At 44.6% G+C, this 23,454-nt stretch overlaps 1 protein-coding gene across 1 annotated transcript in view; it reads right to left on the bottom strand.

The window, feature by feature from the left end:
- Window positions 1-5,931: 5,931 nt before the first annotated feature.
- The window catches only part of RPIA (ribose 5-phosphate isomerase A), a 32,271-nt gene continuing 14,748 nt past the window's right edge, over window positions 5,932-23,454 (bottom strand). Inside the window, exons 4-9 of the mRNA XM_073342909.1 lie at window positions 21,735-21,794; window positions 20,660-20,724; window positions 19,843-19,911; window positions 18,970-19,111; window positions 13,230-13,329; window positions 5,932-7,084 (exon numbers count right to left, since the gene is read on the bottom strand). Coding sequence (XP_073199010.1) covers window positions 6,987-7,084; window positions 13,230-13,329; window positions 18,970-19,111; window positions 19,843-19,911; window positions 20,660-20,724; window positions 21,735-21,794 — 534 coding nt within the window. The 3' untranslated portion in view covers window positions 5,932-6,986. The remainder of the gene's footprint in view (window positions 7,085-13,229; window positions 13,330-18,969; window positions 19,112-19,842; window positions 19,912-20,659; window positions 20,725-21,734; window positions 21,795-23,454) is intronic.

The following is a 23,454-nucleotide window of genomic DNA, read 5'->3' as shown; positions in this document are numbered from 1 at the left end:
CAACTGGTGCAAATCTGAAGCAAGTCCCGTGACTTCATCCTTGACTCCCGTTGGAGTCCATTGTATACTCCAGATTTATACAGGTGGTTACTGAGAGCACAATTTGACCGTCCACATTGGCCTGATTCCACTCCCATTAAAGTCCATGGAAAGGCTTTCACTGAGGAGAACAGAAGTTGAATCAGAGCCTGTGTTTTCAAGACATGATTCTCATTCCAGCTGATTTCTCTAGTCAAGATGTTTTTTTCACTATGTAATTAAATTGTGCTGATTTTCTTCTCATTATTTTGATTACTCTAAATTACCTAATATACAGGTTATGGATCAGCTCTGCTGTTTAGTTACTTTCATCCTTTTTTATGCCAAGTTTCTCAGAAGTGCTATCAGATCATAAAATGAGTGCTATAATGAAAAGAATATGAAAGCTATGGTAAAATAGATAGTTATACACACACACACTTTAGAATAGGAGCTCAAGGAATTATTTATTTTACTTTACTTAATTTAATTTAAATTAAATAATTTAATTTATTAATGCGAACATTTGGCTTATTAATGAATTTTTCATTTATTTTATTGAAAGTAATTTCCTGACTTTATTTTATTGGGTTAAGAGAGAGGGATTTTATTTTATTGTTCCTGCTTGTTCATTTCAGTGCAATTATTGACCTTTCTTGAAATGTTTACATTTACGCCAAAATAAAGTCAATCTGCAATTCAGTGTTAATCACCTGAATTACCCACTATGTTATGGGCAAGATTTTTTTTTAAAAAAAAAGCTACCCAGGAGTTTATGTGCAGGTGGCGGATGATCATTGCTCACTGTGGTAAATGTCCGGTAACAGGAACCTAATGGACTAGAAAATTCTGAACGCTGCACTCAGTGCGCCATATTAGAAAACCCTACATACTAACAAAAACAAACAAAAACCCCACAATACTCTACTCCACTATTTAGCTGGGCTTTTCCTTCCAGTTCTTCAGAATACCATCCTTCTAACAGTGTGTCCAGGGACTTACCTCCATGCTGTAATGGGGGACAGTGGAACAGAAACAGAAGCACCATTTCTGAAGGTGTTTTGAAGAGTTCCCTTCTAGAGGAAGACAACGTAACCCAAGCTGGCCAGGCTGTTATGATCAGAAGATGTTACGAAACACCAAGAACCAAGGATAGTAATCCAGAGAAGTGAAATCAAGTCCCAAAGCCACTGAGAGAAGACTATTGGGGTGGATGGCACATGGTAAATTATGGACAAAATCTCCTGAGATAATGGCAAATAGAAATATTTGTAGTATATGCTCCTACTTGAAGTGTAGCTATGGTGTGCTTTGCTGTAGAGAGTAATGCCTCTGAAAGGTATATCCTGTAATCAGAGTGTTCGCCATAGTAAATTGGGACTGACGTTACAAGGGGTTATAAATACTCATATAAAGAGTTGGAGCCTGTTACTCTTTGCTAGATCAATGTAGTTGGATTTGGATCAATGTAGTTAAATCACCTCTCTCTAAAACATGGCAAAATTGTATTCTTTCTGGTGCAATAAAATCTGAGTCACTCTGCATTGGAGTTAACAACTTCGTCACTACTATGGAGAAGGAACTATAAAGAACAGATTCTTTCCAGCTGCTGGTTTTGATTTCACACACACGTTGCTTTTCAGTAACAACATACACGTGTTGGACTCTCAGCTGCTTTTCCCTCCTTCCCCTTAGACACGTATGAAGTTGAGAAGCAGGATGAGGTCAGTAACGGAAGAGAAGCCCTTTCAGGGTGGCCCAGCAACACCACTGCAGTAAGGGGTCTGCCATGAAGAATCAACCCATGAACTCCCAGACTATGAGCTGGTGGGGGCTGCATGGGTGGGGGCTGCATGTGCAGACTCTAGTGACCAAGTTATGCTATTTTGGAGCACCCCCTGCTGGCCTCTGCAAAAACAGGCAGCAGTTAAGAGGGAGCTGCTAATGGATGCATGGAAACAAATTCTGATCATGGTTACAAGGGTTCAAAACCAGAGTAACTCCATTGAAATCTGCCCTGAATTTACGCCAAGGTTAATGAGAGCAGAATTTGGCATACTTAGACTTTTGGGCCCCGGGCCAAAGGTGCTGCTTTCTGGCTCTGTGGGAACAAACCCATCTCTGTTTAATAAAATTAAAATTTAAAAAACACTATAAACATAATATACACCATCTGATCCCTCCTCTTTACCAGAGGTGAAGGTAGACACGGCACCTGCCCCTGAATGCTTGCACAGAAATATCAAAAGGGATAGGAGAGAAGACCATCTAAAAACATTAATGATGGTCAGGACACAGAGCAGTAAAACACTCTGGAACATGGCTCTGTCTCTTCCAGTGGGTATTTATAGCAAGGCTCGCACAGTCTCCTGCTTGGACAGTTTACCCAGATTTCATCCCAGTGTTGATTGGAGCTTTTCTATATAGTCCAACTTTTGAAGCCAGGTTCTGAGCAGCAATAGTAATCCACAATTCTAAGCAAAAGGTCACCTGGAGGAGCCACACCACACATCCCCTTCCCACACCCACTGGAAGAGAGTACGAGCTCCGCCCAGAGCTGCCAGGAGAACTACAAGGGGAGAACGTCTGTGAGTGGGATGGGACAGGGGGCAATGAGCTCAGTTTCCGAGGGAGGGAAGTTCAGTCATGCAACAGTGACTCTTCAAGATGTCATTTAGGAGGGGCACTTGGTTGAAGCATCAAAGGCCCCGGCAGCCTTCGCCTCCCAGTTAAACTAGCGACTGCGTGACAGCCAGCAAAAGGGAAGGGAGTGGGGAGACCCTCTGGTTTCCCCGACAAGTTGTGCGAAGATTCTGAACTGAACTACAAAGATCACTTGATCTGTGGTACGTACATGGCCCCCAGGGTCCTAGCATCTGAGCACCTCCCAATCCTTAACAAATCTATCCTCACCACATGCTTATGAGGTGCTATTGTCCCCATATTAGGGTGGAGAACTGAGGCAGAGAAGTTATGACTTGCCCAAGGTCACACAGGAACATCTGCAGCAGAACTGGGAATTGAACCCAGCCCACCAGAATCCCAAGCTGGCACCCTAACCCTGGACCATCCTTCCTTGCGAACAGCTGAAGCTTCTCACAAACCCAGAACATCAAGGCATGGGCAGCTGGGTTAGGTCTAACTCCTACTAAGGCGACTGTGCTTTATATTTTCTGGATAGTAGTGTCAGCGTGGCCATGCAGAGTGGTTAAATACAAACAGCAGCAGGCATGTGGTGATGCTTTTCTCTGACAACTGTACTGACCAAGCAGGTTAAACCCAGAAGCAGAGCGTATCCATTTTCACCTGTGTGCCGTCTGAGCCAGACCAGATCTCCCATCTGTCTGAGCAGAGCCTGAGCATGCACTGCTCGGGTCCCATTATGAGGGACAGACAAGTTATCCCCCACAAAAAAAAGAAAGATAGGGGGAGGGAGAAAGATATCTGTGCTTAGCCCAAAATTTCCTTTCTTCTGCAGGAAGGTGCCACAGATCCATTGCATTGATCTACAGCCTGTTTGCAGCTCCAATGACAGAACAAAACTAGAAAGGACCCATGAACCTTCCTACACAGAAGAATGTGTTAGACATTTTGGATATTAGGACTCTTCTCAAGGAAGAGCAATATGTTCTGCAGACTCCCCTGGCTCACAAGCTACCTATCATATCAGGCCTTCTTCAAAGGGCTTCTAGAACTTGGCTAGAAAGCCCCCTCTCCAGAAAACTTTCTAGAGACTCAGTATCACAGCTTGAATTTCCTCTGTTACAATGGCCTGATCTATAGACCTTCTAGCCTGATGAGAATGGCAAGGGAGGCAGCTCCCTGTTTTCCTTAGTCTATCCCCTACTCAGCAGTGTATAGTTTAAAGAGTTCTGGAATGCTTTGACTAATGCTGTTGGACTTTTTAAGGAAGAATTCTTCTTAGTTAATTGCACACTTGCTGTTGCCTTGTTTGAACAAGGAATGCTCACTCAAAAGATAACAGCCAGCACATTTATAAGCTAGTACATAAAAAGGAAGTCCTTCAGACCCTGTGGATTCCATTGTTGCAAGAGGTCAGAGTCCAATTTTAAAAAGGGCTGGATAATTTTAACAACAGCTGCATGGTCACTGAGCTCATATCACTATGTGTACACTGATAGGAACAATTGAATCTCAAAATTTTAGGGTGTCAAAGGATTGCTGTGGGAGCCAGGGAGATTTTTCCACCGCCATGGAGAGCATTGTGCAAGTACCCAAGGACTTCAACCCTACAAGCTCTCAACACCCACTCATACCAGCCCCAGTTCAGCAGGACACTTGAGACTGCTCCTGAATTCCAGCACATGACAAGTCCCATGGAAGGCACTGGGAGGAATCATGTAATGAAAGTTAGGTATGTGTTTAAATATCGTGTAGTAATGGGGACTTCAATGAAAGCTGACAGTGCTTAGTGCTTGGGAAGTGAGAGGCCCAGATGCATGGGAAGGAAACAGCTGAGGTCTGAAGTATCACTGATCTGTTTTAAATCTATGAAGTGTCAGGGGTTATTTACTGGACGTGGTGGACCACTGCTCTGCCTTTCTCTGGCAAATCCCTAGTAGTGTCTCATGCATTTACAGTCTGGGAATTGGTGGCTCTGCATTTTGAGCTTCATCCATAGAAAGTGTCCAAGTGTGTAAACTAAAACAAACCCCATTACTACAGCACAGAGACGGTAAACACAAGAAACACTGAATACAGCCAGTTACCTTACCACAGCAAGGGGAGTCAGAGTTATGTCTATAACATTGTCTCCTTAATCCAGTAGGGCCTGCTGGTAATGAGATATGCGGTATCATGGCTTATTCCACACCCAGACAGTAACCGTGGACACAGGGTCAGGCGGAGGACATCCTCAGTTGTAATGTGCTATATAATTATAATAAAGTGTTATTACACTTGCTTCCACCACCTGCTCCCCTCCCCACCCCCACACACAAAAAGAAAATATCCAGGTAATATTATAAATGTGAGGGTGAACAAGCACATGATGCCTGCTACTGCATCCTCCCATTGGACTCATTGATCAAGCTCACGGTGAAATACGAGGGCCCAATGATTTATTTTGGTGACATGGCCATTTGTTTTAGGGAAATCAAAATATGCAGAAAACAGGAATTGTCCCTCCCTGCCCAAAAAAACGCCTCTTTTTGGAAAGCACAGTGTGCAACAAGACAGAATCCTGTGTGGGAATTAAATTAGTTTTGCTTTATTGTTCATTCTACTATGATGTTATAGAAAATAAAGGGATGAAGAGTCTGAAAATTTCACTCGATCAATCTGAAACAATGTCTCTCTGGCTCCATGTTCCTAATCTAGGCTGCTGTGATAGTATCTTACAAACTGTTTCTTACCATAATGTTCCATCATAATCACTCTATTGGAAATGCTCTATCGCAGGCCATCTTGGTATAAAACTATGGGGCAGTTTTAGACCTGACAGGACACGTCTGCAGGGAGGAGGAGGTTTCAGATAATCAAAATAACCTTTTTTGCAAAAAGGGAATAACATCTTACTCACACGTGCCGTTTTTAGACACAGATGCAAATTCTCACTCAGTTTCATAGAATTTGCATGCAAGTGCTGCAGTTTAACAGGTGTTGTTCAGACACTTGGGTGACAGCAAAACAAAATATTTTGATAAGATCAAAGAGGAAATCAAATGTGAACTGGTGCATTCAGTGTGGGTGAAATTCACCCTTGTAGAGAGAGCCAGCACAAAGCCTAAGCCCCATTTAAATCCCACATAAGGCCTTAAGCTACCCAAATCGGGGCAGATCCTTGGCAAGTGGAAAGAGTCATAGCTCTAGCGAAGATGATTTACACCAACTGAGGTTCTGTCTCATCAGGTATTAAATATTTCATCGTAAAAGAGAATCAGAACAGTCAAAAACCTGGCATTACAGTTCTTTATTTCAGTGCCCATAACATACAAAGTGATGACTCATGTTTTTGACACTATAACATGCAAAGCACCTATAGGAGGAATAGGATACATCAGATGATTGCCTTGTTCTCTTGCTACATTTGTATCCAGTCCAGGCAGGAAGACTCAATATTCCTTTGCTTTCCGATCTATCCTCCCATGAATCAACCCAGCTGTGAGGTGTGATAAATTGTCTTCATTCCTAACCGAATGATTTGCCGCTAAGGTACTAGACATTGTTGAAAGCTTCTTCAATACACTTCTGTAAACTTGATCCAGGCCCCAATTCTGCTCTTGTTTACAAGGATGTCAATCTGGAGTAACTTCACTGATTGAAATTAACCTTGATGGGAGTTACTGTGGATTGACACTGGTTTAACAGAGCAGCATTTGGCCCAAAGGATGAAATTCACTCCTATGCAAAGCGCCAGAAAAAGCCCATGCAACACTTCTGTCATGACCCTCTGCACAGTGGGTAAATTTTACCCATGCAGAATAACTAGGCATTCTGTACTATTAAAAACCATGATGTAAAAAAACCAAAGGGGAGAAAATACAGAACCAAAAGGTTCCAATAAGGCATCAGCAGGTCCCAACTGGATATGCCCTGGTTTTACATGCTGCATCTTTAATTTTTCCTCCCAGAAAACTAAATAAAAATAATACATTTTGATCACCTTTCTCCCCGCAACAAGACGCTGTCAGAGCAACCAGAGGGTTCAAGTTCTGTAAGATGTGTCTTTTTTGGTAAATGCTTCTTATAAAACAAAATAAAAATGTTAAAAGCAACTTCTATTCAAGTGACTCTTTTTTTTAAAAAAAAATGACAAGCGTTCCTGAACAATAAAAAATAGAGAATATAGTTTTTAAAAAAGACATTCAGTAGCACGTCAGCGGATCCCGAAAGACCTTCTGCCCCAACCTCTGCGACTGACCAGCTGCTCGTTAAGGCAATGTGTCAGGTTGGCACCATTACGACCGCTGTTTGGAAGGCAGAGAGCATCATGTGGCTGGACTGTGTCAGAGGGCCAGTTTCTCACGGGCGCTGACAGAACCATCTTCCATGCCAAAGTAAACCACGTCGGCCATGTTGATGAAGAGACCTGTCTCCACCACTCCTGGGAAGAGAACATTCACACACAGGTTAGGGCTCGAACCATCTCTTATCTGCCAGGCTTACCCCGGCTGCTCTAATCCTCTAGAATTAGGGACTGTATTACTGATCAGGCATTCAGGCCAGACGCTCAGAAGGTATTTAGGCATCTAACTCCAATTGATTTCAAAGGGACTTAGGCATCTAAATACATTTGAGGACCTGGGCCTCAAAGTCCACTATGGCTTTACAAAATCAGCTTCTGTCCTGACAAGCTTATGACATTTATGCTTCCGGACATAAGCCAACCTAGAATTTGATGGGGGGAAGAAAGGGTTAAGAAAAGTTTCTCTATAGGCAGATTTCCCAGAATTCCCCACTACAGGATTTCTTACACCACCCGCTGGAGCAGCGGTACTGGCCACTGTTAAGGAGGGATGCTGGACTATATAGACCACTGAGCTGATCTGGAATGATTGTTCTTATGGGTATGAACAGAACATAGAGTGAAGTGCTTGCTAACACCCTGACTTTGCAACCAGCTCAGTGCAAGAGGACATCTGCACCCATGGAGAGCCCCACAAAGCCAGTGGGTCTCCGTACTGGTACAGGAATCCAGCTCTGTGGCCTTCAGAAGGTGGCAGAGTAGTGCAGGGCACTGAAGCAAGGACAACAGTCTTAAGCTTAAGGCAGAAGTGGAGAAGCCAATGGAGATATTCTTGGAGGCCGGGAGGTGGAGGAAGGACGTCACACAAAGTCCAAGCAGTAGAGGGAGGCTATTTAAGCTGCAGGGGTTTGGGCAGACTGCAGGGGTGGGTCAGATGTTACAATGTGAAGCTCCTCCACGCAAAGCTGGGCTAGGAACCAGATTAGCAAAAAGCCATTTTGGTACGACAGGCGTAATCACTAGGAGACGAAGGATTAGGCCCTCAGACTGTGATTCCTGCAAACACTAAAAGGGGCCAGGTTTCATCATTGCTTTCTGCTCCAGGCCTCACAGCAGAGGCAGGTTTCTGCACCAGCAGGTGGCCCCTGATGCTTTCATAATCCAGTGCTAGCCTGGGTCTCACACCATCTATGGAGCAGCAAATGGCCAAACTCACCTGGAATACACTGGAATTGGAAAAGGTTCAGAAAAGGGCAACAAAAATGATTAGGGGTATGGAACAGCTTCCATATGCGGCGAGATTAATAAGATTGGCACTTTTCAGCTTGGAAAAAAGACAACTAAAGAGGGGATATGATAGAGATCTACAAAATCATGACTCGTGTGGAGAAAGTAAATAAGGAAGTGTTTACTGCTTCTCAGAAACACAAGAACTAGGGGCCACCAAATGAAATTAATAGGCAGCAGATTTAAAACAAACAAAAGGAAGTATTTCTTCACACAACACATAGTCAACCTGTGGATTGCCAGAGGATGTTGTGAAGGCCAAGACCATAACAAGGTTAAAAAAAGAACTAGATAAATTCATGGAGGATAGGTCCATCAATGGCTATTAGCCAGGATGGGCAGGGATGGTGTCCCTAGCCTCTGTTTGCCAGAAGCTGGGAATGGGAGACAGGGAATTGATCACACTGTTCATTCCCTCTGGGGCACCTGGCATTAGCCACTGTCAGAAGACAGGATACTGGGCTAGATGGACCTTTGGTCTGACCCAGTATTGCCGTTCTTATGCTCCAGAGCCAATTACTTCAGGGGGAAGGGGAGTCTGGGGTTTTCCCCACAAGGCTGCCACAACAAGGTGCGAGACTCTTAGGAGGCGTGAGATCAGATCATTTATAATGGTTCAGAGCACGAAAAATAAACCGGTAAGTGGCCCCTTTACAGAGATCACCCCCTCCCTCAACAGAACCGCTACTGAGTCCACCAGCAGCAACCAAGGATTCTCACCACCACCACCTCTGATGTAGATATGTCCATAGTTCCTGAGTCAGCAAAGTACATAAGCACAAGCCTCACTTTTAGCGTGAGTAAGATCACTGACGGCAACAGGACTGCTCGTACCCTTAAAATTAGAGCCATGCTAAGTACCCTGCTGAATCAGGGCTTTAGGGAGGAAATCACAATAGAGAAAATTGTGCAGAGTGGTACACAGGATTTAAACTATATGACCAAGATTTAATTTCCCCCTCCTTGATTTAAAAGGCAAGTTACTGGGCGCAATACAGGAGGAGCTAGATGAAATTCCCTGGCCTGTGGCATGCAAGAAATCAGACTAGATGATTTAATGGTCTCTTCTGGCGTTAAATATGGAAAAGTATCTGAAACAAAGTCACCTGGCGACCAGTTGCATTATGCAGCGAAATAGCGAAAGCTGTATTTGTTACAACAGGCCTCCAGACTCCTGTTCCTGAACGACACTGCTGTGCTCATCCCGACATGAAACGAAATGAGCGGCATGTATTTAAATGGTCTCCGAACAGAGTCATGTTCACTTGCGGCACTGAAAGTCAGATGCATTCTTTATGGCTGGAGAAGTGTTAACACTGATACCGTGACCAAATGCCAGTAATCTACAATAGAAATTCCCCTGTAGCGCCCTTTTCATCTCCTCCCTTACATTGTTTAACAGCACCCAGCAATGCTATGTACAACAGCTGACACACCTTCCCCTCGAGCGGGCTCCATTCAGTGGCCCGTGGAAGTGATGCCGTAATTTGTACACCACTTTAATTTTGCTTTGGGAAGAAAAAGGGTTACGAAATGCAAGGCACCATGATTTTGTTGCCATTAAGGGTTTCAACAGCAAACATCAATTAGGATCCGAGTAACCTCATACCTCTTCCAGAACACACCATTTCAGGACCACACGCTTCCTGGGTAAGGCCCCAAGGCTACAATACAGGGCCAGCAGGCAGGTTGTTACACTGGCCCATGCACAACACACTGCAAGACTGTGGACACTGTTTAACGTGGAGAAAAACACCCATGTGGTGAAGAATTGCACCCAAGCGTACTTAGTATTTTCTTTTAAATAAAATATAAACTCTGCTGAGAGGTTTTAATCCGTAAGGGCTGGTTTTTTGGCCAACCTGATGCTCAGTTGTCCTTACTCCTGTGCAGAGCTGCCAACTTTGCTCTGAGACTTTTAGGGATGTTTATGGAAAAAATCAGTGATGTTGCTTGGATCATCAGCAAATGCCAAAGGTGTGAAGCCAAATACAGACAGGGGCTTGGGGATAGCACCTTGACCGTTTGGGCTGCACTTTAGATGTCTATGGTCTATGGCCAAGGGGGAGGCCTGGATGCCCTGCACCACCCCTCATTGCACCCTTGATCCCACCCCCGAAGAGGGAGAAGGGGAGGTCTGGACCAAGGAAAGCTGCCCTCCTATGCTGCTTAGGGCTCTTAGTTACCTTGGCCAGTTCTGGGCCTGAACCTTCTTCCCAAGATGATCTTCCTCCTCTTCCCCTCCTCTGTCACGCTCCTGCTCTCTTCCTCTGTTGTGTCCTCCTGCCCCTCTGGATTCTCCTCTCCCCAAGACTGCGCAGTGATGGTGTGACAAGAGACAAGCCGCAGTGATGGCCAGTGGGGCTTGGGACACTGCTGGATTCACCGCCCAAGACACAGGCTATGTGTTAAGCTCTAACTGCCCCGGGCAGACCCTGCTGGAGCATTCTTGTTACTCAGCGCGCATTAGCGTTGTCCAGCAGGGCCCACCTGGGGTAGCAAGAGCAAGGGGGCAGCAAGAGCAAGAGCAGCCTGTGGCTTGGGCAGTGAACCCAGCAGCACCCCAACCCCTTCAACATGGCTCGCCTCCTATCAGAGCCTCACTGCGCAGTTTGCGTGTGTGCCACAAGGTGGTGGTGAAGAGCTCCCCCAGCCGCAGCGGCACTGTTCTCTGTGCTCCTCGGACCTCAGTGGTGGTGAGTGACCTGTATGCACGCGCGCGCACACGAAATTGGGGATGGGTCCTGCTTTGAGCAGGGGGTTGGACTAGATGATCTCTTGAGGTCACTTCCAACCCTGATAGTCTATTCTATGAAATACACGCGCACTTGCAAAATTAGTTGATTTAAGCCTGAATTACGAATTTTGTAATTACATGTAAAACCGGGAAGATTATGGAAAATTAGGGAAGGCTAGCATCTCTGCACAGCACGTTTCCTCACAAGTATGCCACACATAACGAGTAGGGCTGCAGAATCGAGTTTACTTGTGTACCATCTCAGACAAAGTTTGTTTTGAAAAGATGAATGAAACAATGCTGCCACCTGGTGGATGATCTCAGAACTAAAGAGATCACTTTTTTTTTTTTTAAATAAGTGTAATTTAAGTCAGAGGTAAAAGCAGTGGACCTTCTTACTGGGAGTTGAAATATACAAGTTTTCTGTTTTATTTTATTTGACCAACAAAAGCTCATCTGACTAACCCCTTTTTGAGCTATACAAAGGTTAAAAAAAAAAAAAAAAAATTCTCTTCCCAAAATTAAATCACTGCCCGAAGACCTATGGCCATGTCTGCACTGCAGATGGGAAGTGGAATTCCCAGCTCACGCGGATGTGCAGGGGCTAGCTTTGATCGAGCTAGTGCACTAAGGCCTGGCCTACACCGGGGTGGGGAATCAATCTGAGTTACGCAACTCTGGCTATGTGAATAATGTAGCTGAAGTCGACGTACTTAGACCAACTGACCGCAGCAGCTTCACTGCGGTGAGTCGACTGCTGCCGCTCCCCAGTTGACTCCGCCCGGGCCTCTCGTGGCGGTGGAGTACAGGAGTTGACGGGAGAGCGCTTGGGGGTCGATTTATCGTGTCTCGACTAGATGTGATAAATCGACCCCCTGCCTGCCGATCCGGCGGGTAGAATAGACGTACGCTAAGAGAAGGACTGTGGCTCCGGCAGCGGCAACTCAGACGAGACACCGGAGTGTGTACCTATGATCTTAGACGGGATCGTACCCTGGCAGCTAGCCCATACCGCCCCGGCCCCAGGGCCACGTTTCCCAAACTAGCGTGTGTATGTCTACCAGAGCCGGCAATCACACTCCCCAGCTGCTATGCAGACGTACCCTACACATGACAGCCCCACTTGTGACTTCTTGGCCACTGTAAACCTTTATAAAAATAAGGGTGAGATTTTTTTTTAAAAGCACCTAAAAGTGACCGGGTCTACATAGATTTTGTATCTGTATAACTGTGTCGGTTGGGATGAGATTCTTTTACTAATAGTTTTACCAGTGCAGCCCCCAGCATGGATACTATTATACTGGCACAGCTTATTCCCTTCTGCATGGGAATAGCTACGCTGGTAAAAGCACCTTTACACTGGTATGAACTGCTTCTACCCTAGGGGGTTGGACCACTGGAACAACCCTGGTGAAGTTAGAGCCCTACTGCATGCATGCAGAAAAGCCCACTTAGGGGCACAAGTCACCCCATCTCTCAATGGGGCTTCGATGCTTTTGAAAAATCCCACCCCAAGAGTCCATCAACGCTGCGATGAAGAGCTCCTACCTGAAGCAGCACAAAGAGCATTTGAAAAAGACTAGGATCTAGTTCTCCTAATGAAGTGACAGTGGTGTAAAGTCAATGGCATCGATGGACACTAATGTAATTGACATCTGACCACTCAAGATACTCAAGCATTTGCTAACTTTAAGCATGCGAGTAGCACCATGGTATTTCCATGCTTAAAATTTAGGCAAGAGTTTATGTATCTCACTGAATTAGGATCTTAGGACTCATCTGGACTAGAAAGTTTTGCTGTTTTAACTATATTGGGATAGTTAAAGTGACAAAATCCCATCCAGGGTATACACAATTTTACACCAGGATACGTACGCTTATGCCAGGATAACTTATTCCAGTTCAGGAAGCAAAATATACCATCCCTAACCAAAAGAGTTATACCAGTATAACTTCATGGACTCCGATTCTAAGGCTGGAAGGGACCATTGTGGTCATCTCGTCTGACCTCCTGCATTACACTTGCCAAAGAACTTCCCCAAAGTAATTCCTAGAACAGATCTTTAAAAAAACAAATGAATGAACAAACAAAAATAAACACCCAATCTTGATTTCAAAATTGTCAGTGATGGAGAGTCCACTGTGACCCTTGGTAAATTGTTCCAATGGTTCATTACTTTCACTGTTAACCACTGATGTCTTATTTCCAATGTAGACCAGACCTCAGGAACTCAGGGATTTTTTAATCTGAGAGATTACCTGGTATCATTTTTATAGCTGTGTTCACTTCGTTCCACTTGTGGACCTTGTCAAACTTCCAGTCCAATATGAAATTCCCATTGTCTGTCACCACGGGACCCTAGGCAAAAAGATGAGGAGTTAACTACCTTGTAAGGATTTTTTTTTTTTTTAAACTCAGACACAAAATTGGCTGCCCACACAGCTCTCCACTAGAAATAAATGTCTCAAACAGAACATATAAAATAAAGAAAATTGCTGTTATTCAACTGTGTCACTGCCCCACTCATTGTTTTGCACCAGGTGGGGAGGACGACAACAACAAAACACACACACAGAGCTATCCAGTTTATATCAAAGCATGTGGGTCTGTGGACTGTGGAAAGCACCTGGACACCTTGGTGAATGTGGGACTAAAAATGTATGTACTTGTGAGATGAACCTGCTCCCACTGCATTCAATGGCAAAATTCCTACTGGCTTCAGCAGTGCAAGAATAAACTGCTATTACACACATGGCATTTAGTCATATTCTACACAGAGGCTGGAAGACACAGCCCTTAATTAACCAATTTAAGCATGATAAGGGGATGCTTTTCATAGAGTAACCCATTTTGGTACCCTAAAAGAGTCTGTCCTTGGCCGTTAGAAGAGCTTCATTGCAAAACACCCCCACTACTTCTAATACTGATACCAAAAGGTGCGAACGGCGACCATGAGAGGAGTCTTGGAGCCAAGGACAATCCCTTCATTCAGGCCAACGGACATGCCGACTACTTTCTCCGGCCCAACAGAAAGAGCAAATAAGTCCCTTCATGTAGTGAAAACAGCGAGGGGCTGTGGCACTAGACCCCATGACATGTCAGTGCTAACCTTTGTGGAGGGGTTGCCCTGTTTGCAAACATGGGTGCTAACATCTTGGTTTGCAGGAGAAGTGTGATCCTGAGAGGAAGAAGATGGACAGATCTTGGGCACAGAGGTCTTTGGAGCAGCTGACTTGGGCATTCCAAAGGACATCACCTGCTGCTGTGTTCAGGGAAACAGGACTTTATTTACAAGAAATGTCCACAAACAAGATGACTTCAAGAATAGACCTGACTCATCTCACAATTTCTCATCCTAATGGAAACAAGCCTGCAAGGCACCAAATACTGGAGAACAGATCAGGCCAAACAGGAAACAATACATGATATTAAGCACTATATTGCTCTTTTAATCCTCACTCACTACTTCTCACAAAGCACCTGTTAAGTAGGCAAGTATTTTACAGATGAAGAAAGAGAGGACCAAAGAAGATAGGTGATATTCCCAGAGTGGCACAGTTGAGTCAATGGCAGACCCTAGGAGTTTGGCACAGATTAGGGCTTAAATCCAGCTGGAGCCATCCAGAGCAGAGCCAGTAAATTATTTTCAAGCCCACAAGAGCCCTGGGCCACCCACTGAGGGGCTGAAGCCTCAAGCACCCTGCGGTGGGACTGAAGCCGCCGCCGCCGCCCACCCCAACACACAGCCCGACCTGCAGCTGAAGCCCAGAGCCCTGAATGGGGCTGGGGACCCTCCGGGAAGCCCTGGCACAGATTAACCAAAATGCCGTATGAACAAAGTACTTTGGAAATTCATCTCTTAGCAGTCTTATGAAAATAGTACTAGCATTGCCAGGGTGCTCCTGTCCACTGGATTTCTATAGATACATCACAGCTAAGAAAGTCAAAGAAGCTGCATATTAGAGCGGAAAGCTGTGCAATCCCTGATGCAAAGAATCCTATGGAACTGAATATTCAAAGTCATTATTCTGAGTTTCCCCATAAGGTAAGTATTAAAAACTAGAGGGGGATTTTTCAAAGTGCTTTGTAGAGAGACATGTGGAATTAGCACCACAAACATCAAAGGAAAGTCACATGGGGAAACTCTCAGCACGCCACTTGGAAACATTTATTTCTCAATATGTAAAGATTTGTCTGTATGGCAACAGGCAGAGCTGACTGTCATATCCACTGTCAGAAAATCTGGTTTCAACAGAACTCAGCTGGTTGTCTGAAAGAGAGAGATAATAGCTATGTCTCAAGGGTTGATTTTTCAAACAAACAGATGAGGATACAAGTCTTGTGACGTTACTTTACTCTTGGAGAAGATCAGCATGAGGAGTTCTGACCAGCAAAGGAGAGCAAAACATTCCAATACAGTCTTAATTTCTTAGCAATAGACTAACCGTGGAGAGTTACTGCATGCCTAATGGTCCTTTCTAGTTTACTGCTTTGGAGAGTGGCTGTGAGGACATCTGCAGTCTATGAAAGGATACAGACAGAGGACATTAAACCTCTTCATCACCATGTTCCCACCGGGGCTGAGAGACCCTGCTTGGCCTGAAGGTGAAGAGAGACACACCAGCCATACCTGACCTTCCTGAACCCTAACCGCTAAGCGATTCCTCATCAGTGCTCTCTGGGATCTTGTCACTCATATACACCATAAGAAGATGGATACAACTCAAAAGTCACAGAACGATACAAAACCGAGAGCCTAATCCATAGCCTACTCAGCCAGTGGAAGGACTCCTATCGCCTTCATCTGAGACTAGATTAGGCCCTTCAGAGCAATACTACACCCATGAGTAACATTCCTCATGGATGCATTAGCCCCATGATCAAAACTTAGGATTTCCCAGGATTGTGGCCAGGATGATGTTATTAACCTATGGCTGTCAGAGAAAGATTTTTTTACTGTATTTTGGTAACAGCAACCTTCTTCTTAATACACCTAGAATAAAATTTAACTACAACCACATATAATCTCGGTCCTCCCGGCAGAGAGGTAGAGAAGAAGGAGAATACAAGGGTTAGTGCATTAGTCTGGGACTTGGGAGACCTATGTTCAATGCCCTGCTCCATCACAGACTTCTTGTGTGATCCTGGGCCAGGCCTCTCTGTGCCTCAACTCCCCATCTGTACAACGGGGATAAAAGTACTTAAAGAAACAGATTTCTGCAAAGGTAAAAATAGGGACTTACATCTTCAAGATTTTTAAGTACCTCCCTTTCCAGGTGCCCAATTTAGAATGTAAAAATGTAAGGCTGGAATGCACCTCCAAAGATCATCGAGACCTTTGCACGAAGGCAGGACTATGTAACTCTACACTGTTCCGGACAGGTGTTTGCCCAACCTGTTCTTAAAAACCTCCCATGATGGGAGCTCCACAACATCCCTTAGAAGCCTGTTCCAGCTCTTAACAACCCTCATCATTAGGAAGTTTTCATACCATCGAACCTAAATCTCCCTTGCTGCAGATTAAGCCCGTTACTTCTTGATACCTTCAGTGGGCATGGAGAACAACTGACCACCAAGCTCTTGATAACAGCCTTTCATATATGTGAAGACTTATCAGGGTCCCTCTTTAGTCTTCTTTTCTCAAGATTAAACATATCTAGTTTCTTTAACCTTTCCTCAGAGGTGAGGTTTTATAAACCTTCTACCATCTGTACTGCTCTCCTCTTGACTCTCTCCAATTTGTCCACATCTTTTTTAAAGTGTGGTGCCCAGGACTGGACACAGTACTCCAGTTGAGGCCTCACCAGTGTTGAGTAGAGCCAGATAGTTACCTCGTATTACATACAACACGCCTGTTAATACACCCCAGAATATTAGCTTTTTTCACAACTGCATCATGCTGATTCATATTCAGTTTGTGATCCATTAGAACCCCCAGATCCTCTTCAACAGGGAGGGATAGCTCAGTGGTTTGAGCATTGGCCTGCTAAACCCAGGGTTGTGAGTTCAATCCTTGAGGGGGCCATATATGGATCTGGGGCAAAAATTGGGGATTGGTCCTGCTTTGAGAAGGGGTTGGAATAGATGACCTCCTGAGGTCCCTTCCAACCCCGATATTCTATGATTCTATGAACAGTACTACTGCCTAGCCAATTAAACCCCATTTTGTAGTTGTGCTGCCGATTTTTCCTTCCAAAGTGAAGTACTCTGCACTTGGCTTTACTGAATATCATCTTGCTGAATTCAGATCAGTTCTCCACTTTGTCAAGGTCATTTCGAATTCTAATCCTGTCCTCCAAAGTGCTTGCAACTGCTCCTAGCTTGATGTTATCTGCAAATTTTATAACCATATTCTCCACTCCATTAGCCAAGTCATTAATGAAAATATTGAGTAGTACGGGACCCCACTAGATGCGGCCTCCCCATTTGACAGCAAAACATCAATAACTATTTGATTATAGTATTTCAACTAGTTGTGCACCCACCTTACAGAGATTTCATCTAGACCTCATTTCCCTAGTTTGCTTATGAGAATGTCATGTGGGACTGTGTCAAAAGCCTCACTAAAATCAAGATACGTCTAGTCTACTGCTTCCTTCTTAACCACTAGACCAGTAATGCTGTCAAAGGAGGACATTAGGTTGGTTTGGTATGATTTGTTCTTGACAAATTCATGCTGGCTATTCCTTATTACCCTTTTATCCGCTAAGTGCTTACAAAATGATTGATTAATAATTTGTTCCAGTACCTTTCCAGGTATCGAAATAAAGTTGACTGGTCTGTAATTCCCTGGGACCTCACCCGTCCTCCATACGGTCTCGAAGATAATTGCTAACGATTGCAAAATTGTCTCAGAGGGTTCCTTAATTATACTAGGATGAATTTCATCAGGCGCTGCCTATTTGAGTACATCTAACTTTTCTAAATATTCTTTAACCTGTTTTCCCCCCTATTTTGGCTTCCCTATTATTCCTTCTCCCTTTTTTTTTATATTAATTGTGTTAAGTATCTGGTCACCATTAACCTTTTTAGTGAATAATGAAACAAAATGGTTATTAAACACCTCAGTCTTCCTGATGTCATCAGTTATTAGCTCTCCTTCCTCAGTAAACAGAGGATGGACACTTTCCTTCAGCTTTCTCTTGCTCCTAATGTATTTAAAGAACCTCTTCTTATTGCCTTTTAGGTCTCTTGCTAGATGTAACTCATTTTGCACCTTAACCTTTCTGATTTTGTCCCTACATACTTGTGCTATTCTTTTGTACTCCTCTGAGCAATTTGTCCATATTTTCGCTTTTTATAGGATTCTTTGCTGATTTTCAGGTCTTTAAAGAGCTCCTAATGAAGCCATTGGCCTCTTACTAGTCTTCCTACCTTTCCTTCATAGCAGGATAGTTTGCTGTTGTGTCTTTAATACTGTCTCTGAGAAACTGTAAGCCCTCTAGAGCTCCTTTTCCCTCTGAGATTTCCTTCCCATGGGACCTCGCCTACCTGTTCTCTACGTTAGTTCAAGTCTGCTTTTTTGAAGTCCAATGTTCTTATTCTGCTGCTCTCATTCCTTTCTTTCCTTAGAATCCTGAAATCTATCACTTCATGATCACTTTCATCCAAATTGCCTGGAACCTTCAGATTCACAACCCATTCCTCCCTTAGTCAGAATCAAGTCTGAAATGGCTGTGCCCCTTGGCACTTCCGCCACTTTCTGAAACAAAATGTTGTCTCCAGAAATGTATGGAACATTCATTGTGTTTTTCTGTGCTATTTGAAACACTGTAAAGGGGCCTGAGTTTCAGAAGGGAATGCTCAGCAAGTAGATGCACAAAGTCACTAGTCACTTTTGAAAATTTAGGCCAAGAGGTTTTTTGTTCTTTTATATATACTCAAAAGCACAAACCATATATTTGCACAGACATTATCTGTCACATTTCTGTTTTGCCACACGCCACGTACACCCATCTGGGGGAGCGGCCTTCTTCAGAGACCTTTGATCATACTGACCGCTTTACGAACAGCCATCCTCAGCTCAGCAGCGCCACCAAACTTCCTGGTCAGAGCTCTGATGACTGGGACGTAAGCCATTGGGATGACTTCAATGGGGATTCCTTTCTTCCATTGCTCCCCAAGGTTCTTAGAATTTTTTCTACAGGTAATTGGTTTTAAACAGGATTAATATTAACATTACAGCATCTAAAATATTATAATAAATAATAATAATTATAATTATTATTATTAATACACTCACATATAAAGCCCCAAAGGGCACAACATCCAAGTCCTTTAGGGGAAAATTCAGAGGAGCAGCAGAAAGCCTCGTGCTCCATTCAAATCCTCCTTAAGCCTTTTTTGAGACAGATTCATATGTCTTAAAGTCAGATGGGATCATTAGATCATCTAGCTTGACCTCCTGTGTAGCACAGGCCACAGGAGTTCATCCAGTTACCACCCAGCCACTTGTGCAGAAAGACTGCAGGTTAATTTTCTATTATCCTACAGATGTAAGCAGAGGGGGAAGTTAGCCCAAGAACAGATGATGATGCCCAGTCAAGTTGGAAAGCTGGCAAGGCAGCTGGGCATACCCACTCCCAAAGGCACAGGTCCAGATAAATTCTGAAGCGAGCACTTTCTGCAATTTGGGAACTCTGGGATTTTGCAAATTAAAAAACAAAAGTCAAATTCAATTAATGAGGTGTCAGCAGAGCTGGGCTTACTTAGACCTGGTTCTGCTCCCATTGACATCAAGGGCCAAGCGCCCACTGACGGCGTTGGAAGCAAAATAATGCGCTCGCTCATTATGAACTCACATATTTAGCTATGGCTGAATTTGGCCCTCTGTCTCCACCTTGTGGGAATGAAGTGCAGTACATATTTTACCTGTAGTCAGCAACGACGACGAAGCATTTTGCATAGCCTGCTACTATCTTTTCCTGTGTCAAGCACCCTCTGTGAAGAAAATTAAGAAGTAAACATATTAAACTGGCCTTGTCATGCTGGGTGGGCCCACGGGATGACAGCATCCCTCACATTCTCCCCACTCATTCTGGAGATTGTTTCACCCCCTCCCCCTTCCCATAAACCTAATGTAAGTTAGTGCTTGTGAAAGGTACCAGACTGATAGCCATGGCCACTGGGGAGATGGCAATCAGCCAAGCACACTAACAAACAGAGTCTCTGGGGGACTTAGCACAGACACCCATGACATAGAAGACTGCACTCTTTCAACCTCTACAGGTGGTCCAATCAGGCCTAGCGTGAGGCACAGTGGTGGACAGGCCAATATTACTATACCTACTGTGTGGATACCCAGGGTTGTCAGCCTGGCACCCTTCGAAGCACTGAATTCACATGGAATCCCAAAAACACAAATCTGCTCCTGACTGATCTGCGTGAAAGGATTAAGAACCTTAGCAAAGCCACAACCCAAAGCAATCACTGCTTCTATCACTAGATGCCGATGCTGCTCCTACTCCCACCCCCTACTCCATTTTGGATATTGGATTATAAACTCTTCGGGTCAGGGATTGTCTCTCACTAAGTTTTTAGACAGAACTACACACAGTGGGGCCCTGATTTCAGTTGAGCTATACTACCATAAGAGAAACATTTCTAACAACACCAGTAGATTAATCTATTTGTTTAAGCCTGGCTGCAGCACTGCAGCTGTAAGCAGACACAAGGCGGCATTGCTTACCCGCCACCTTTGATAAGACTGAGGTCAGAATCCACTTCGTCAGCTCCGTCAATGGCGACATCAAGCTGTGGGAAAAGAAAACATGGCTTGGAAACCTTGGGAAACAAATGTGTTGGTCATGAAAGGCGGCATGAAGCAGGCACCTGCTGTTTGCACAGCTGCACTCAGCCCCACAACTCATGCATCCGCTAAGAGCTGTCCACGTTTTACTGCACAGAAAAGTATCCTAATGCCAGCAGGAGGTCCGATGCTACATGGAGAGTCTAGTCAACACCAGCCTGAACCCAAAATACTGTTGGAAACAATCACTGATTTCTAGAAGGCTTGATGAGTACATCGAAAACTAGCTCTGGATAGACTCAAGGCCAGATGACTCAATATAATCGTCTCTTGAAAACAATTACACAGAGATACACAGCCACAGATAAACAGCAAGCAGCCAGCAAGTCCAGCTATAACCTACACACCCCGTCAAGCTGCTGATCTGGTCTAGTCTTCTTAGACAAGTAGGGACAGTGTGTGAATGGGAAACTCCCAGGGAAAATACAGGGAAATAGTGTGGGGGTGACTCCAGCAGCTAGCACTGTTCACTCCAGATCAGTGCTGAACTGATACGCAGCGTGGAGCAGGGAGGCTGGGCTGCGAACGGTGCCACTGAACCTTTACCCAGGGAGTGGCTGTTAGCGCCCTGAGTCCTGGCCAAATTCCATCATGCAATGTCTGGCCCTTCTAGTTTACTTCATTTTGTGTTTGTTCAGGATTAGGGAGTGGATTTAGTGCTCATGAAATCGAGGGGTCAAACAAATCGGCCAGAACAAGCTTCTTACAGCTCAGGTACTAGATCTCCACTCTAACCTGCACACCTTCTTTTAGTCCATCCCTGGCTCTCTCCTGAACACAGACCCTCAGCTGGGTTGTGGTTCTGCACTGTGAGCAAACTAGGACTAAAACACAGCAGGCTCATTTCCACCTGTGCCCTAGCTCACAGTCCAAACCCGGGTCCCGAGAGCCAAAAGGTGAGGGCGTTATCTCAACACACCTGCCAGAAGCGATTTCATTTCTACAGTTCCCTTACCTCCGGGTGCCTGTCCAGGTCACTTAGGCTTAGACCATTCTGGAGGATCAACTGACGTGCCTACACAATGAAAACAACACAAACATTTTGTTGATAATTAAAAGATTCTCTAAAAGCTGCACAAACAGCTCAAACTCCTTTTGTCGGTGTCCCAACTCCAAAGTCTGACCAAAGAGATGTCTTGGGCTCTCCAGTCTCAGCTTCCAAAGGCATCTTGTCCTGCAGCAGGAGAACCAAGTAACAAGGAGAAGTCTCCTTTGCTAGTTAGAGACTGGCATTCTGTAACAAAGGGTATTACCGCTGCTTTGAATTGCAGTGGCGGGGCTGTATGTTAGGGTTCCTGGTTCCTCCTCCTGCAGGGCACAATCAGTTCCCATTGACTTCAGTGGGAGTTACTTAAATCCTACAAGATCGGGGAAACACTAGCCTCCTGGGTTCTACATTTGTCTCTTCCACAAACTAACCCACTGTGTTACCTTGGACGAGTTGCTTTCTCTCTCTGTACTTCAGTTCGCCCCCCTCTGTGCAATGGGGGTAGTAATATTCACCATTCACCCCACAGAAGTGCAGGGTTAACGGTTGGAAAATGCTTTTTGTTGCTGCATGAAAAATCATTTTTTCTTTTAAAAGAGAAATTGGGGGGTGGCGGGGAGAGAACCAACTTCCCTGACAAAGACTGAGGAAGTCTCCTGATTCTGTCATGCTTTGCAATGATGAGTCTAACTCCCCCAACGAAGAGTGGATTTCTATCCCCTGTGCTGGCTAAACTGTATAGATGTTTAGGAGTCTGCTGCATCCCTTTAATTCAAGCAGAAGAGGTTCATGCTTATAGATCCAAAGATGCCAGTTTCAACCCTCATCCAGGGAGGTGTTATAGCAAGTTACATTACCTGAGCCAAATTCATCCCTAATATAACTTCGCTCCAGTCAAAAGCTCCTGGCACACTTTTGAGTATTGTATAAAACAATGGCAACACCAGGGATGTATCCGCCCCCCTACTGCTGACACGTCCTACTATTTAATTTTTGTTCTTTTGTACCGAGGCGAAGACACATCTTTAAAGAGCTCCTTGATTTTACTCTGTTTACTAAAATCTCTAATATTACAGTGCGGTTTCCCTTTAAACATTCTAGGCCAGATCCTGGGGAAGTGAAAGAGGCAGTGGAGTTCCACTTCAGTCAGTGGAGCTACACCAGCTGAGGACCCGGATCTCTGCATCTGCCATGCAGGCAGGTCTCAGGACACGACAGCATTTGGGGGTTACTCGCGCCGATGGGACGGGGAGGCTGAGTTCACGGAGTCATAAGCAAGTGCAGAGTTCTCATGACCAAGAGATAAAGCAGCAGTAACGATATGGCTCCTGCACATACATCAAGGATTAGAATGAGACGTTCCCTATAGGTACATGAAGAAGGTTCCCTAAGTGTAGCAAGACACACATGGAACTGCCCAGCACTTGGAATCTCACTGACACACAGCCTGCTTTGGCTCTACAACTGCTTTAATTAGGCGGAACCCAGAGCTCTTCTCAGTATTAGATGGAAACCTACAGTTTGTTGCCAAGAAACAGCCCTGTTGCTAGGTTATAACCCCCCGGGTGGCTACCCAGATGATCAGTACATGCACAACTCAAGAGGAAAGGGACACAGATACACAGGGCCGGTTTCCAATCTCATACACACAGGTTTGGCTCCACTGACTTCAAAGGATTTACACCAG

This window comes from Lepidochelys kempii, chromosome 4 (assembly GCF_965140265.1).
Source record: "Lepidochelys kempii isolate rLepKem1 chromosome 4, rLepKem1.hap2, whole genome shotgun sequence".
In the NCBI taxonomy this organism is placed as follows: Eukaryota; Metazoa; Chordata; order Testudines; family Cheloniidae; genus Lepidochelys; species Lepidochelys kempii.
This window is presented reverse-complemented; position numbering and strand designations above follow the sequence as displayed.